The 16,764-nt window shown below is 38.4% G+C and overlaps 1 protein-coding gene across 1 annotated transcript; it reads left to right on the top strand.

The window, feature by feature from the left end:
• Positions 1 to 1,994: 1,994 nt before the first annotated feature.
• On the top strand, positions 1,995 to 15,849 carry aqp9b (aquaporin 9b). Its single transcript, XM_034874453.1, has 6 exons — positions 1,995 to 2,245; positions 3,046 to 3,172; positions 7,867 to 8,004; positions 8,307 to 8,425; positions 9,852 to 10,069; positions 14,164 to 15,849. Exons 1-6 carry the CDS (start codon positions 2,144 to 2,146, stop codon positions 14,324 to 14,326), a joined length of 867 nt encoding a protein of 288 aa, XP_034730344.1. The 5' UTR covers positions 1,995 to 2,143; the 3' UTR covers positions 14,327 to 15,849.
• The last annotated feature ends 915 nt before the right edge of the window (positions 15,850 to 16,764 follow it).

The following is a 16,764-nucleotide window of genomic DNA, read 5'->3' as shown; positions in this document are numbered from 1 at the left end:
AGGCTCAGGAGTATTCCCCAAGCAGCAGAAGGGCCTTTACATTTTACATTTCATAATCTAAGCCTCTTGACAGGACAAAGGAGTGTGGAGACAGATGCAGGGAAATCGTTTGCAAATCCCCGGAGGATGCTGTTTCTCCATCAGCACATAACCCTTTTTTCACAGCATGAGCGACACTCTCAAAGTGTCTGTTTCACATCAAAGAGGACGTGCCTGAAACGGTGACATTGATTAATGCATTCAAAACATCCCATCCTCAGCCTGTCGCCTCACCTTTTTACAAAGCACAGTGAACGGAAGATAAGACATACCGGAGGAGCCATTGGGACAACTTTAGAGCCGGCAGTTCAAATGTATTCATGGAGCTCCCTCTGTTGGATGGAGCGGGCCTCGGACACTTCACAGCCACATTCACTCATTAGAAGTTTTAACAGGAGGCTATTTATAAAGAGCGGGTTGATAAGATAAATGGGATGTTAATTTTAACAACAACGAGGGAGCAGACAAGACGAATATGACTGATACGTGAAACCACAGTAGCTGCATGGAGAGAGGTGAGTGTTAAAACTTTGCAAACTATCCAACATGACTACAAGAAAAAGGGCCAAAGATAAAACGAACTCTGGGAAGTAGAAGTCTATTTCACGACAAGATTTAAAATAAGAATAATAATAATAACAATATTACTAGTAATAATAATATATTATATATATATTTAATATAAGTTTTTTAAAACAGATGGAATTTCGTTATACATTTTTTATCAGCAAAATTCTATAAAGAGTTTAAATATCCAAACAACAGATTTACGCAGATAGGATGAAGGACGTCTAGTGAAGTAGGCAGCCTGTAGCTCAGATGTTTTCTTTCAGATTTTCTCACACAGCCTTTAGGCCAGACTTGATAGTGTGTTGTAACCTATAAATATAAATATAACAGTAGCCTAATAACTCTTCGGGTGGAACAATAGCCTCATGGCAGACAAAGCGTGTGAAAACTGGCACTCCCTCACATTAAGTCTAAAGTATACATCTAATTTCTACATCACTCTGGCGAAATAGTTTTTTATGTTGGCATTCAGCAATACATTTTGCCATCATTAATAAAAATGATCGTGGGACTTTCATGCCGGCCGATTGATACAGACGAGTGTTTCGTTTTAGTATTTAAATGTTTTAAATGCCAAACTGAGGCAACTATGGATCATTTCCAGTTTACAAATGTAATATTAGCTAAAAACTAAAGTTAAACCTAAAGTTATCATTTGAATTGAGACAATCATTTGTGCATATTAAAAACAGTATAGGGTCTCAATAACCTGTAGGCCAATCCATTAAGTTTAATATAATTCACATGAAGATCTGTTAAAAAAATACAGCCTGTCGTTCTAAAAAAAAAAGTTTTCATTGACCTCAAATTTTTCACCATTTTGTTTAAATTTGCACCGAGCCACGTTTAGATTTTCAAACTTTCAAAATTGTTTGTTGAAATTCTAAATGGCCAGTGATTTATATTAAATATGTATTTTCACTGCAGTGTGTCAATAACCAAGGAAGGCTCTAGTAGCTATAGACTTAACATTTAGAACCAAAATGTGTGATTATAAAAGTGAATGTTGGTTTAAAATCTGAAGGCACCATGGCTGTTGGTGATAATGGTTACACTTGAGACTTAAGAGCCATCAAACCTGAGTGTGAGTTTAGTAATCTACTAAAATATGTTTAAGAGTGTGTTTGATTATCTTTCAAAGTGAAGCAGCATGTTATTTAAAAATAAAATACAATTCACTGTGCGATAATGGCATTTTTAAATCTTATATTTCTTGAAGAGAAAAAAAACTTTAAAAAAAACGTTCCAATGGCCTATATGAATAGGCCTACAAACAACATGCAAAAAAATAGAGTACTTTCAGCAACTGTTAGGTCTTGAGGTCTGTAGCCCATCTTTCTAATAAAAAAGTAGACCCCTTGTGGTTACAAAGGGAAATAGATCCAGAAAGCTTAACGTGCCTGCCAGCTCTGCACGGCCCGAGCGCACGGAGTGGGAGGCGGCACCTGCTCCGACAATCACACACACACTCCCTCATAGTTGTTAGCTGTTTGTTCTGGTCGGAGGAAGATATCAAGGCGCCGCAGAAAAAAAAATGGAAAATGAAAGCAAGAGGAAGATGAAGGAGAGATTTGGCCTGAGGCGGGACATCTTTAAGGAGTTCCTGGCGGAATTTCTAGGGATATTTGTCCTGATAGTGAGTACCTCCCTCTGCACCTGTCATCCAGCTTAAACAGCCGCTTTAAAGCTTTGATCCAGTATGTTAATAAGGTGTCAAACTGGGTCTCCGGGGACTGGCTGGTGTCTCTCATATGTCTCTATTAACAGACATTATATTCTGGCAATAACAGACTTCTTTTTGATGTGTTACAGCTGTAATTTGCTCCTGACAATAATAACAAGCTGTTACTGATGTGGGACTGTTTTTTTTTTTTTCTCACAAATTCTCTAGAAGTACAATGTAACAATACAAATGAATCACTATAACTATAAGTAATAAGTCATTGTTTCTCAGTTATGAGGTTATGGGAAACAAACATGGGATTAAATTCATTTGAGCATATGATCAGCTCACTTTGTAGTACAGAGTTGTATAACTGTTTTTTTTTGTCATATCATTCCTTTAAAGAGTTGCCTGCTTTTCAGTTTAGATATGCTCCTAAACTGGACTGCCCTTGCCTCCGCCTGTCACCCCTCTGAGTCCACTTTAATGCATGCGATGCCACATCAGAGGAGTGATGCAGCTTCCACAACATCCCTTTTTTTGAATGACTGCTCTCCTCCCAACACTTTTTTTTTGGTCTGAATTACTTCTGCATTTCACCTAATAATCCTCATTTTGTTTCCAGGCTTCAAGTAGGACACATTTTCTGTGGCAGTCGGAGGCTGTTGGTGGACAAGAGGGCTAGTGTTAATGGCGGGTATAATTGGAATAATTAAAAACAATGAGTCTTTCTACCTCCACCCTTTGTGTTTTTCTTCTTGTCTGTGTCCCAGCTCTTTGGATGTGGTTCAGTGGCCCAGACGGTGCTGAGTAAAGGGGCTCTCGGGGAGCCCTTAACAATCCATGTTGGTTTCACTCTGGGAGTCATGATGGCTGTCTACATTGCAGGGGGAGTGTCAGGTAAAAGTTGCCGACGTGTTGTATGGACACACAGCTCCTATTTGTTACAATATTAAATCATTCCCTTTTTCAACTCTTACTCAACTAGTTATTATTTCCATTATCATTTATTCTACAGATTTATTGGGCACTACAATGTCAGAAAATGACATGATAAATGCCAGTTTCTAAAGCATTGCCAGGATGTGAGTGAAAGAAAAATAAGATCATTGTAAATATTTGATATTTGGGCCTGTAAAAAGCTACAAACTAAGGCTGGTAACAAAGGTCGTCACTCAGTGTTTGTCTGTGGTGGAGGTGCGATCTTTGGTCACGAATGTCTGGTTGTCTCTTTGCTCTTACAGTACAAAACAAAGATTGATAACATTGCCTACTGATCTAGATAAAGTAGTGGCCTATGAAGAGCAGTGTAGACCTTTATTATGGACTTGCATTGTTACATAATGGAAAGCATTAAACATAAAGGAAACTCTTTTCTCTTCTACAAGGCAAGAATCAGTGAAACTAATGGTGTGTGTTTTTTTGGAGATTAGACCATGTTGTAATTATAGTCTCTAATGGGCTATTTTCAGTGTAGTGTGCTTAAGTACTGGAGATATTGTGTCCTAATGTACAAATGGGACTTTTTCAGGTACATTCCTCCAGGATTACAGCAAGAAGAGGCCTCTGTGCTTTGCCAGCAATAATAGGGACAGGAAAGAATAGTTAAATGTCACAGTGCTTCTCATGGGCTTGCTGAGCCAAAATGGTGAGTGTGCATTTATCAGCCATGAAGGGATCCATTATGTCGAAGGTTGCAGTGAGCAGGCTTCATGGAATTAGATGGATAAATAGATATATAGTTTGACACTATAGCTTAAAATTACAGCAACAATCGCTAAAAAAAGGGCGACCTTGCAGCTGTCTGTACTCAGGTCAAAGACACAGTGAGTCGTCTACGGCCGTTGAACAGAAGAAGGGGAAGCTATTGGGCAGGGGGAGATTTTTAGTTGTTCTACTTTCCAGACCCTGGAATATATTATTATATTACTGTTACATAATGTTTGTTGTTGCATGAGCTACAAAATAAGTTACTAAAAACAGCTTGTTTTTAAACTGTACAACACACATTATGGTTGAATGTCAGTTTGTAACAAAGTGGGAGATTACTGTCCTACATATCATAATGGTGAAGATGGCCATGGTAATATTAGTCCCAATAATATTCCATAACAAACCATACATTGCCGAGCAACCACAGCGTACGTAAGCTGTGTCCTGCTTCAACAATTCAGACTGCACAGTTGTTTTGCCAAAATTAAATTGCATGTTTCCATTATTAGGAAGTCAACTTGCATTTTCTGTCACATGTCTGTCATGGTAACCAGCAGTTGGCGTGTTAGCATGGCGGTGTTAGCCAGCACTAGTCAGGATCCCTTCACTAGCTGTGTCTCAATTATTTTGCGAGTAACTAACTTGAGTACTCTATATAATTTTATGTGTGCAAAAGAATGTTAAAATGACTGAAAATGTCCATCCCTACTAGTAGCAATGAAAATCTCAATGCTCAGTTACCCGTTCAGAAAGAAATTATCTAACCTTTTGAGGTCAAGCGGCCTCCATATTTCAAATGAATCTTCAATAACTCTCAGTGTTTTACCACATCTCTGGACATGCAACCACTTAGAAAGATGCAGATTTTCCTTTTTAGGTCGAGTAGAACTAATCACTGGTAATCCAGTGTGTTTGGTTGCTGCTACAGGTGTAGCACATTGTTTTTGCGATTTTCTTTTACACCTGGCAACCCAGGTGTAAAAAAAAAAAAAGCAGACAGCAATACACGGACCAAAACAAAAACAGGCATTCCATCCTGGAATGAAAATGTCAAAGGCTTTAGCATTGTTGTCGGAGAATATAGTATTTCAACTTAGCATGTCGTTTTTTTATGTCGTTGATTTAATACAGTAAATATATATTCAGTTAAGTTACAGCAGGTTGACATTTAGCATAGCTTAGCATAAAGACTGAAACAGGGGGGAAACAGCTACAGCTACCAGCACATCTAAAGCTCATTCATTTATTATCACCAAGAGATGTTTTTTGCACTTTGGTTTTTTGTAAGGATTAAAAAACCAGATCTAATGTGTTAGTTAGTGAGCATCAGAGGTGCTGGAGGGTGGATTTTGTTACCTTTGGACAGAGGCAAGCTGATTCTCCGTGTTTCCAGTCTTTGTCCTAAGCTAAGCTAACCAGTTCCTGGCCCAAGCTACATATTTACAGACATGAGAGTGGATTCAATCTTCTCATCTAAAACTCTGCAAGAAATCAAATACCTGTATATGCACTGGAAAACCTTAAAATATCCATGCCATACTGACTTTGTAAATAAACAGTTTTGGGATGACAAAAAGTCTTCAGTGCCATATGTTTTAGTCCATCAGGGATTTGGGGGAACTACTATATGTTGTGTATTTACAGAGATTTAAAATTAATCAGTAAGAATGGAGAGAGAGAAAGAGAGAGGGAGGAAAAAAGCAGAGTGAACAGGCTTTTCATCTCTATCTCGTTTAGGACGGCTGTTGTTGTTGGTCATTCTGATAGTGTTACAGTGTTACTTGTGCTACATGTTTAATGAGAAGAGTTGTAGCTTCAGAGGAATAGCAGAAAAGCCTGAGGACAAGGAGGTTAATATATGGAGAGCTTTTGCTGCATGACTGGGCCATTCAGCCCCGGGGTCCACAGCTCAGTGGGAAGCTTCTGTCCAACGACATCTCTGAAGATGATCATAGGTATTGGACTAATGAGCTTTACTGGGGCATGGGTCTCTGGAGAGGAGGGGGTCAGGTGTGACAAGCTTGGCTTACCAGGCTTCCCTGGCAGGGCGGCCCCATAGGAGAAGAAAACACAATTGTTTTCACTTTGTAGTCGCAGATTTTAGACGACAGTGTACCGTAAGTGTGACACATTATGGTCACTCCAATGACCTGCAGTCTACGTGTGCCTTAAGCAGATTCAGGCAGATTATGTCAGATGCAATTCAGTCAGGCCCGTCTGGCTGGTTGTCTTGGTCAGTGTTTGTGAACAGGATGGGGAGATTAACAATGGGCGCATGGCTGATACCCCCAGTGGTGTTACCACAGAGAGGTCAAAGCCAAGATCCCAGAGTGTTAAATAAATGACCCCACACTCACATCCCAGTAACATTTGGCTGGAATGTGCCTCTTAAGGACAATGTAGAATATAGGAAAACATGCCAACTTTGGCGACATACAGACCTTTCTTTGAAGATATCCTGCAAGTTTTGAAAGAATGAGCTCTAGAAGGTTTGGGCACAGGCACTAAATGATCAAACAGCCTGTGTTTCAATCTACTGAAGAGAAGACACAAGAGACTTTATAATGCTTGGCCACAAATGTTTGACATTTAATTTGGAGCTGGAAAGATTAGTTAATTAATCCATCAATATAATTGGCAGCTATTTTGACCGTCAGTTATTAATAATTATTGGGGAGTACTACTGCATGGCTGAACAACTGATGTCAATTGAGGCAATTTAGGTTAATTCAGTGTCGGTTGCAAGTTAACGACATTGAGTTTTAAGACTACAACTTTGAAAATGAAGAATAAGAAAGAGGTGAGCCAACAAGACCTCTGCAGTCCACTCCTCATCTCTGCTTCATTAAGAGTTACTAGTTGTTGTGGAATTTTCTGTTCAGCGAGGGAGGAATTTGTGTTAAAGAAGAGACCTTGTTGAAACAAAAGAAAAACAGGCTACAAACTGAGTTAAGGGTTTTATCTATTGGGTGGAAGGGTTTAATTGTTTTCTGCAGAGAACAATCAAATGACGAGAAAGGCTTTCACAATGTGCAGTTACAAAGTGGCCACAGTTCTGGTAAATACAATCAGTAATACACTTCTTTATTTGCAGTGCCCCCAGAGGAAAACCAACCCTTGTTTGGAAAACAGTTTAATCTCAAACATAACAATCAGTGGACCTCAGTCAGACAGTTTGTTCTATTACGTATTTCTGAATCTGTCCCTCGTGTGTCCAAGTGTCTTGACCGGTCATTCTATCTTAGCTGAAAAAGGACATCTTGTCTCTTGGATAGGCTATGATAAAACACCACTTTAGACAACTGTTTCTGTCAGGCTCCACATCATCTATCCTTGGTGGGAGAATGCAAAGTCATAACAAATCCAGTTGTCTCCTACAAAGTGAACACACTGAGGACAGATACCAACCAAATACTCGGAGAGGCATGGAAGATATTATTATGAATAATTATTATGAAAATCATTTGTTGAATGTATTTTCCCATTACATAGTATAACACATCTGAACAAGGAAAGAAGGAAAGATATGTGGACAAGATCTCTGGATTTTGCAGACTTGATTGTTATCCAATGTGAGTGCTAAATCGTTGGAGTACTCCTATAAATCATTTATCAAGCAAAAATAAGGAACATTTTCTAAATCCAACTTCTCAAATGTGACAATTATCTGCTTTTCTTTATCTTATGTGATAACAAAAAATAAACAATACAAAGTTTTTGGAAATGTTGTTCAGACAGGTCTTTAGGAGGTAAGCTTTTTTCACCATTTTCTGACATTTTAAAACAACCTATATTGGTTGTATGGTTTGGAGGAGTTGTTGCTTCCATTTGTTGTTGTTGATACTAGATGTTACTGATGTTTTTTTGTTTCATTGTTCCAGGAGCCCACGTGAACCCTGCAGTCTCTCTGGCCATGGTAATCCTGGGGAAGCTTCCTCTGAAGAAGTTTCCTGTGTATGTGGTGGCACAATTCTTGGGGGCTTTTGTTGGATCCTGTGCTGTCTATGGATTGTATTATGGTGGGTGTAAATGTGTAAATATCACTGCTACCAACCAACTGTCTCAGAAAGGATTACTGGGTTATCTAGACAACTTTTCAGAGGAAACCTAGAACCCCGTCAAGTCTGACACTCTGACTGAAGTGAGATTATCTGACTAATTTACTAATCCTGAACACCCTGTATTTGTTAAAAAAAAACAAATATGTTTCTGCAAAGAGTATTCCCTATTTGATCTGCACTGTTTCATGTCTGACATATTAGCTTGTTAGCAATACTTGCATAAACCGTTGATTGTCTTTGTTGTATTTTCCTTTCCACAGATGCTTTGATGGAATATACCAATGGAGAATTTGTTGTTACTGGTGCAAATGCTACAGCCAACATATTTGCATCCTATCCTGCTAAACATCTCTCAGTCTTAAATGGGTTTGTTGATCAGGTGGGTTGCAAGTAGTTTCCCTTGAAAAATAAATTATGATATACACATGGATAATAATACTTTAACCAACTGAGACAAACTGCCTGATGACATGAAAATAAAAGCTTTGTAGGGTATCAGCCCTCTTTTTATGTGGAATTATTCATGTAAACTTTCCAACATGATTCTGTGCATATGGAAGCCACTAGAGCATACAGAGATGCATGTGAGCGTGCAGTGCATTTAGTGCAGTCATGGATGATAGGAAGCATAAATAGACATGAGAGTTGTTTGCTAATGTATGAACAATTCTGCCACAATGCCAAGAATAACTAGCATCTGTTCTGCATCTGTAGGCGAGATACACATGTTTGTTCATGTATTTGGGAAGACATTAAAAGCCTAATCCATATTTTTTTCTCTTTTAATCATACACATGTTAGGTACATTCACATTCAAAAGAGATTGTGTTTTATGTGAAAACTTAGTATTGTGTTTCTTAAAGGTATACTTTGCAGGATTTTCCCAAAAACCATGCATTGACCAATACAAAAGTAATCCCTTTCAATCCTCACTTATGACCCACTAAAAGTGTGTGGCTGTGTTTCTGCAGAGACCCTGCCCTCTGCCTGTATTTTATTGTTTTCTTATATTGTTGTGTTCGGGATGGTTCTGGATGTCTGGGCGCTAGCACACATCCAGAGAAAGCAATGCAAATGGCAGACTCAGTGCCAAAAAAACACAAATATAGGGAGGTCAAACAACAAGCGGACAAAAGTTGTTTCAAAATGAGAGTGAATCTGAATTTGGCTTTCACTTGTGCTGCCATATGTGATTCTGCAGATGGTTCTGGGCTGTGCTCTAGCAACCATCAAGGAACGTGTGCTTCTGGTGTCGTTGAGCTAGGGGGTTGAGGGGCTGACTGTTGCGAGAATCCCTGCATAGTATTCCTTTAACTTATTATATTTTTAAATAAAGTCATGATGACCCCAATTCATTACTGATGTACATGAACCAACTACACCACCAGAAACTTTATAATTCACTATCAGTTTTTATGTAGAGATATGACTAGACCTGTCAATGCATTTGAGAGTGACAGCAATAATTTGATAATGGGCATTTGGAATAAAGACCGTTTGTCTTTAAATGGTCAAATCGGTAAAATTAGAAAATTTACATTATATACTGTATATGTGGTATATATACAGTATATACAGCCATATGGGGCTGTGTAGTAAAGCTGCCTTAGACAGACCAGAAAGGGGAAGCCCCATAATAAGCTTAGACAAAATCACATAGGGAAGAGGTCACCACAACAGACGAAGTAACTCAAAAACAACATGAAGAGTAATATGTTATGTTCTTTTATTTTCATCAAAGAACTGTATGTTGTCTTGAATTCTGTGAATACATATACTAACTGACTGACGCTTTTGTTTGTAAGGTAATTGCAACTGCTGCGCTGATCCTGTGTATCCTGGCCATCACTGACAAGAAGAATATTGGTGCTCCAAAAGGCATGGAGCCTCTGTGCATCGGCCTGATCATCATGGCCATCGGAGTGTCTATGGGTCTGAACTGCGGCTATCCAATCAACCCGGCACGAGACCTTGGCCCACGGTTCTTCACGGCTGTGGCCGGGTGGGGGATGGACGTATTCAGGTAATTACACTGACCAAGACACAAAAAGGTTCCTGTCATCACCCATAAAGTACAATGTTTGAAAAATGCAAACATGAAAGAAAGAGTTCAAAAGTTTCTAATATACAGGGCTATGTTGGGATTATTTTCAGAAAGATGAAAGACAGTTTTGTTGCCTGCATGAGAGAACTAGAAGTCCATTATTTACTGACACTCTCACTCTTACCAGTGCCTGAGACGTAGTAGATGTGTTATGAAAGAAACTTTGTGTATAACCAAGTGACTGCTCCATCTGTGCTCTCTTGACAATCTGAATTAATATTTTAAAGACCATTCGTAGATTTCCTGCATTTTGAAAAAGGGCTCTGGTATTTGAATGAATAAGTAGAGATTCCATGCACATAAATATGAAATATTCAGTGCTTCATTATTGAAGTGGCACAGTTGTATGATCCTCAGTCTCTCTTTTGTTCCTTTTATTCTTGATCTCTATTGTGCATACTTTCTGATTTAAATGTATCTAACCAGTTATTTAAGTTAATTAGATTTTTAAAAAGTATTATTTAAGTGACGCATTTTGCTGAGAGACATCCAGATATGCTTGATCATTTCAACCACTGCAAAGTGCAACCGCAATGTAAAAAAACAAGAAGCGTTTCATCATCACATAGTGAAGGAGCCATGTTTCGAGATGTACATTGCAGATACTCTGGTCTGCATGTTGCAAACACGATAGGGGACAAGGTGCATCCCTGTCTAATTTTCAATTTGGACTTTGTCAAGAATGCAAACAAAGCTGAATGTTACATCAGAGGTGTCAAACATACGGTCCTAGCGCAGAACCGGCCCGCTAAGTCCAATCAGGATCACTGGATGAATTTGCAAAGTATTCAAAATTGCAGAGAGTTCATTCATTTCAATTTTTCAATCAAATGCAGTGCTATTCCTATTTGTCAACTGGGGGTGACGCTGTCCTAATAAGAGTAGCTGGCCCTATGTTGGATATGTTAATCGTGCTATGGTACACAACACGTCAAGCATAAGCTACTGTTTTTGCAGGAGCCAAAGGTGGAAAATGTCTTTGTCAAAAAAGGAGAGGAATGGACACAAGTTTCTATTTCTTCACAGAAGTAAATGGGAATTCAGTGATTGGTATGCTCCACTATCATCATGGCAATGGTTTTACTGTTTGGCCCTCTTGAGATGAGATTGGGCTGTTTGCGGCCCGTGAACTGAAATGAGTTTGACATCCTTGTGTTACATGTATACTTGAGGGCTCACAACAGCAAACTTTACTGTGCTCCTACAGGATACCTCCTGGAACATTTCCACAATCTACAAACACATATAGGCTGGATAAGCAAAGTAGAATGACCGCTCTATTGGCTGTGTAAGGCTAAATGTATTCTGTGACGTGGACATAATAAATTCTCTCTGAATTCAGTGCTATTTTCCAGCATCTTGATTTATGCTTTAACCCTCTGAGGACAAAAGACGCACCGGTGAGTCCAAGCGATTTTTGACAACAGTCCTACTCAAAAAGCGATAATACAAATTTCATTTCCGACATTTATTTACCATTTTATTAATACGTCAAGCTACTTTTGTGAACCCAAGATTTTTGTTAACTCATTTCAAGCACCAAAACAATTGAGTGTAGGTAGGATTTCTCAAGAGATTAGAGAAATTTCCAAAAGCAAACCCCAAATGTTTTAGCTTTAGGGCCAAAATATCTCTTTACTCATTGCTCTGAAACAAATGATGGCTTCTCTTTACAGAAAGTTGAGTTTTTTCTGAACATGTTTATATGAAACACACTCAGTTATCTGCAAATAACCTCAAAGGCTAATTATCTGGGGCATAGTAGTAATGTATTGTAATGTAAACCTTGGAAAGTTGGAACGTATTCCTGTGGTCGTCTTAACCAGGCTCCAAGGATAACAACGTTGGTTGGTCGGTGACTCTGTCAATTGGTCGGACCAAAGCCCGTCTATGGAGAGCCTGTTCACTCCAGATTCAGCCCCAATGTACCAAATTTGGTTGCAGTTCTGCCAGAGCTCCACTGGGGGTGATGAACCCTGCCAATGAAATACTATCGGCTCAGAGCTTCCAGAACTTCCTAGGTGACGTTTAGTTTCTCAAAGTTTTTCTTTTCACCAATTTCCCCAGATAAAGTCAGTGTTGTCCTTACTAAGAACATCTAGTCTAGAACGGTCTACGAGAACCTCTTTGAGGTCCTCAAAAGATGTTCTCTGTATCCTTAGAAATTGCAACTGATTTGGCTTGGGTCTCTGAAGCCTTATTTCTATAGCTTTCCCTGCCTTGTTTGACCTTTTTAACCAGTAAATCAAAGCTTTTCTTTCACTCATGTTGTTTGTCTTTGCCCTGATTGTCACTGGCCCTGTCCTGGTTCTTTGTTTTTAACCCCTTCCCTCAAAAATGTGCATGTCCCTGATGGAATGCATTGAGAGGGGAGAATATGTGGCCATCAAACTCAGTACAAATTATAGCTTGGATAAGGTACAGCTTGGAGAGTTTTAACAAAAAGTAGTTCTTGCTTTACCTTATTTGACCATATCATAAAGTGATCGAAGGTAGTCTAAAAGCTTGCTTTTTCTCTCTGTCTCTATGCCACAGTTTTAACTATCCCCAGATGGCTCATGTAACTTTATAGATATAAATCAAGATTGTTTTAATGCACATATAAACCCTTGGTACTATCAAGTTGATTTGATGCATAAAGTGTGTTCTAAATCTGACATAATCTTTTGCATTTATGACATAAATACAACAGCTTCAAATGCAGTCAGATCCATTAGAGGGTGGCATTTGGCTCCATATAATGTTCACATGGCGTCTATGTGACACACTGTCTCCTGGCTTTATTATCTTAGTTGTGGCCTTAGATTAAAGTCTATAATCCAGCCGCCTCCCATCTACTTCCTGAACGCCTACATAAGAGAGATGACCCGATCAGTTGCTTGTTTACTTTCAGGCCGGTGCGTTAGCTCTGTTAACTGAAGCCCTTTCACCTGCTTTAAAGGCTCCTAACAGCCACATTGACCAGCAGGACTCTAATCTCCCTCTGGCTCTGGCTGAGGTAGGCCAGAGTGAAAATGAGGACACATGCAGTAGGTCTAACACACAGAGCTCCATAAGACTTTACTGTAATCTGGGATGACTACAGTATAACTTGCCTCTGGTAGGATGATACTACAGATTGGAAACGCAGTGTACATTATGTCATTCAAGAGAGTATTGCGGCAGTGGTTCTTTAAAATTGGGGAACTTGAGAGAGTAAGATTAAAAAATAATGATTAAAAGGGAAGCAGAGGTCAAAGTAGCCTGACCTTTAATGACTGGCAGGGTCAAACTGGATCCTAAACTTCCCATAATGCAACTCAATAGTCTTTCATCATGTCACATAAGAGGAACCATAATTATGAGTTTCAGGTAAATCGTAATTATGATTGGATAATTAATGTGAAAGTGCTGACATATTTCTAAATTGGAGCTTAATCAATTATAATAATGTGTCAACAGCTTAGGCAGTTTAAAGGTCAGTACAAGTGTATGAAATCAAACCAACATGGATTAATTAGGTAAAAGATTAGGTCAACATTTTGGGAAATATGACTATCGCTAAGAGCATGATCAGATTATGAGAACCTCATGTCAATACAGTAAACATAAAGATAAGGACAGCATCCGATTAGCTTAGTTTAGTTTAGCACAAAGAGTGGAGACTTCTGGAAATTACTGTGAGAGACCAAAAAGTAGGATCAGGAGGCTTCCTACAACTTGTTTCAACCGTTCCGTTTTCATCTGAAGACACACTAAGCGCAAACAACTAGTCAACGATATGTGGAATTTATATTTCTTTTTTGGCCCTAGTTCAGTTCCGATCTACGGCCCTTTCCACAGCTGTCCTATCAATTTGTCACGGACACTGCATCTGATACCGACGCACAAGGCACTGACATCAGTGGTGTAGTGCCCCAGGTTCAAGATTTTAAAGGTTTAATTCAGGCTGGATTCTGTGTAAATAATAATAATAAAAACTTAGTTAAATTGGATTTGTAATAGTTCTTAATGTCTATGGGTCATCTTTGCAGAGCTGGAAGTTGCTGGTGGTGGATTCCTGTGGCAGGGCCCATGGTGGGCGGCGCAGTAGGAGCGGGCATTTACTTCCTGTTCATTGAGTTGCACCACAACGAGCCTGAAAAACAGGAGGAGAACAACGTCCAGGACAAGTATGAAATGATAACTATGAGTTAAGATTTAGAACAACGGTTGTAGAGCGAAGCAACAATGCAGCTGATTTTTCACCCTCAGAAGGAAAAAATCTTCTTTTAGATTAAGCCGTTTTATACATTTATACAATGCAAGTTCTGAGAAAATTTACATTTTAATGTTTAATACAAAGCATGCACCTGACTATGCACAAATGTTTTATCTGCCTGAAATATTAAAATTGCTTGATGAACATATTCTCTTTAGACATAAAACCTTTCTTTTAATTCCATAACATATATAATGCAGAGTTCCCTCTGCATTGTAGCTATGCAGTACTTTATTGTATCCTATTTCCTAACTGGGATCTTCTTCTCTGGTTAGAAATATTTGCCAAGTTTCTGTACAGCATTTTTAATTTTACTACTGTCTACCAAACAAACAGGGGCATTAAGGAAACAGTTGATTTTATGTGAACATGTAGAAATATATATTACTTTTAGCCAATGTCTTACAGTAATGATGTGTTTGGTGGAGTGACTTCCTTATTCAGTTTCACTTCATCCTTTGCATGTGTGTAAAACAGGTGGGATTGATTGCTTTATCTTGCTTACAGCGTTAGTTTTTATAAGAGTTTTATGTAGAAATCCAGCCTTAAATGATTTTACTGGCTTTGCTTACTTTTCACTCATCTCTATAATTTTAATTTATAAGACTTGTGTTATATGGCTGGATTACAGATGTACTCAATACAAAAAGGGTTTCCTTTGATATTGAAAAGCCATGTGCTTTAGAAGCTTTTGCAAAGTCACTGAAATCCTCGATGAACTGTGTTAGGTTACATGCTGTTTCAGGGGCAACATGTAAACACTGACTGTAACTACATTAAAAACTCTTCTGAGCTAAGATCAAATGTGTAATAAGCACTTATTTTGGGGTGGATTTGGTTTGGTTCGAATAACAACAGAACAATTCTGCGTGGAAATGTATATTTATTAATTGTGTTTTTGTGATTAATAATGCCATGTATCCTTTGAGCCCAGAAATGTGAATTTGCGAAGACAAACCCAATGCCAACAGGCCACGTTATAGAATATTATGACTTGTAACCCATTCTAAAAAAAGAAAGGATGCTCATAGACCTATGCTGATGTTATTGTTCCATCAGATGAACACTCTTTTGTACATACTAACTGTGAGATTATATGGCACTGCACTAAATGTCATTTTACAACACACAATACTTGTCTGGCAATGTGACAATCACTTAAATCACGCATTGAGTTTTATTTTTTTTACTTTTGTGAAATTTTCTGAGATTGAACATGCAGTGCATCATTTGGTCCTCACCATCTTGACACTCGTGTAGCGTGCCCATTATAATTCAACCTCTTTATGTGGCTTACGATTGAATCCAAATAACTGTAGTATGCATGTTCAAAAAGTAGTTAAAGGTGTCACCAAAATTTTCAGTGAAATGGTGTATTTTGTCTCTCCCTGTCGCACACTTTGATGTCAGTCCTTTGGTCTTGAGTGGCAGCCTGTCAGGAAGTAACATTTAAATATTTTTGTCTGTTTTTGCTGTTGCTTATTTGCTTTTTTAAGGTAGTTCCCTAGCATTATTTGTCTTTATCTGTCTGAATCAGCTATTCAGTCGAGTGTGTCTTAATGTTAAATAAAGTTTGTTGAAATGATTTGCTTGTTCATACTTATGTAGATTTGAAAAAATAAAAACATTGAACACACAAAAATGCAAGGATATGTATACATACAGTAATTGCGATGCCTCCCAAAAGGTACCTGTTGCATTTAGAAAACAGAGGTTTAAAAGTTAATCATAACCACTACTGTTGTAAACAGTCACAAATGTTTTCATATTGAAAATGTTTCCTCTTCATTTTCTAAAAAATGAATAACGTGCTTGTCCGAGGCCACAAATTTTAAATGACTTTCAGTGTAAGATATTTGGGTTAACCTAAGGTGTTTGTAGGGAGAATTCATTTTACCTGCTTTAGTTTCAGGGTACTGGTTATTGTGCATGCACACTGTCCCACTTTCATGACTTACTGGGACACGTCAATAGAATGGTCCCAAGTCTAAATGTGGGACTTCCAAAAGATTTAGCTTGTGAGGAGAAAATCATATTGTACAAATTGAAGTGATTTTGATTTAATTTTACACTGAAATCTGGAAAGAAGGTACAAAAAACTGAGACATTTGTTTGCATAAGAAGGAGGAAAATATCTTCAACTGTCTTTTTGTTTTTCTTTTTAAATTTAGTTAAAGATATCACAAATGCCATTGCTACACTCCTATAAATTATGTTAGTTTGATATCCTATTCTCAGACAGACATTTGTGGTGAGGGCTGGCCTAGCCCTCAAATGATGTCCTCACTCTAAATTGGACACAAAATTGGTCCTCACAAAGATAGCTGTACAAGAAAACTTACCCACACACATTCACACAGAGCACCTAAGTAAA

Source organism: Etheostoma cragini, chromosome 1, assembly GCF_013103735.1.
Source record: "Etheostoma cragini isolate CJK2018 chromosome 1, CSU_Ecrag_1.0, whole genome shotgun sequence".
Taxonomy (NCBI): domain Eukaryota; kingdom Metazoa; phylum Chordata; class Actinopteri; order Perciformes; family Percidae; genus Etheostoma; species Etheostoma cragini.
Note: the sequence above shows the minus strand (reverse complement) of the source record. Positions and strands in the feature narration are given on the sequence as shown.

Bases quoted from the DNA above. Each gene is read 5' to 3' on its own strand.
- aqp9b (XM_034874453.1), top strand. From the start codon at position 2,144: ATGGAAAATGAAAGCAAGAGGAAGATGAAGGAGAGATTTGGCCTGAGG. The intron at 2,246-3,045 runs GTGAGTACCTCC...TCTGTGTCCCAG, and splicing joins TAGGGATATTTGTCCTGATA to CTCTTTGGATGTGGTTCAGT. The intron at 10,070-14,163 runs GTAATTACACTG...TCATCTTTGCAG, and splicing joins TGGGGGATGGACGTATTCAG to AGCTGGAAGTTGCTGGTGGT.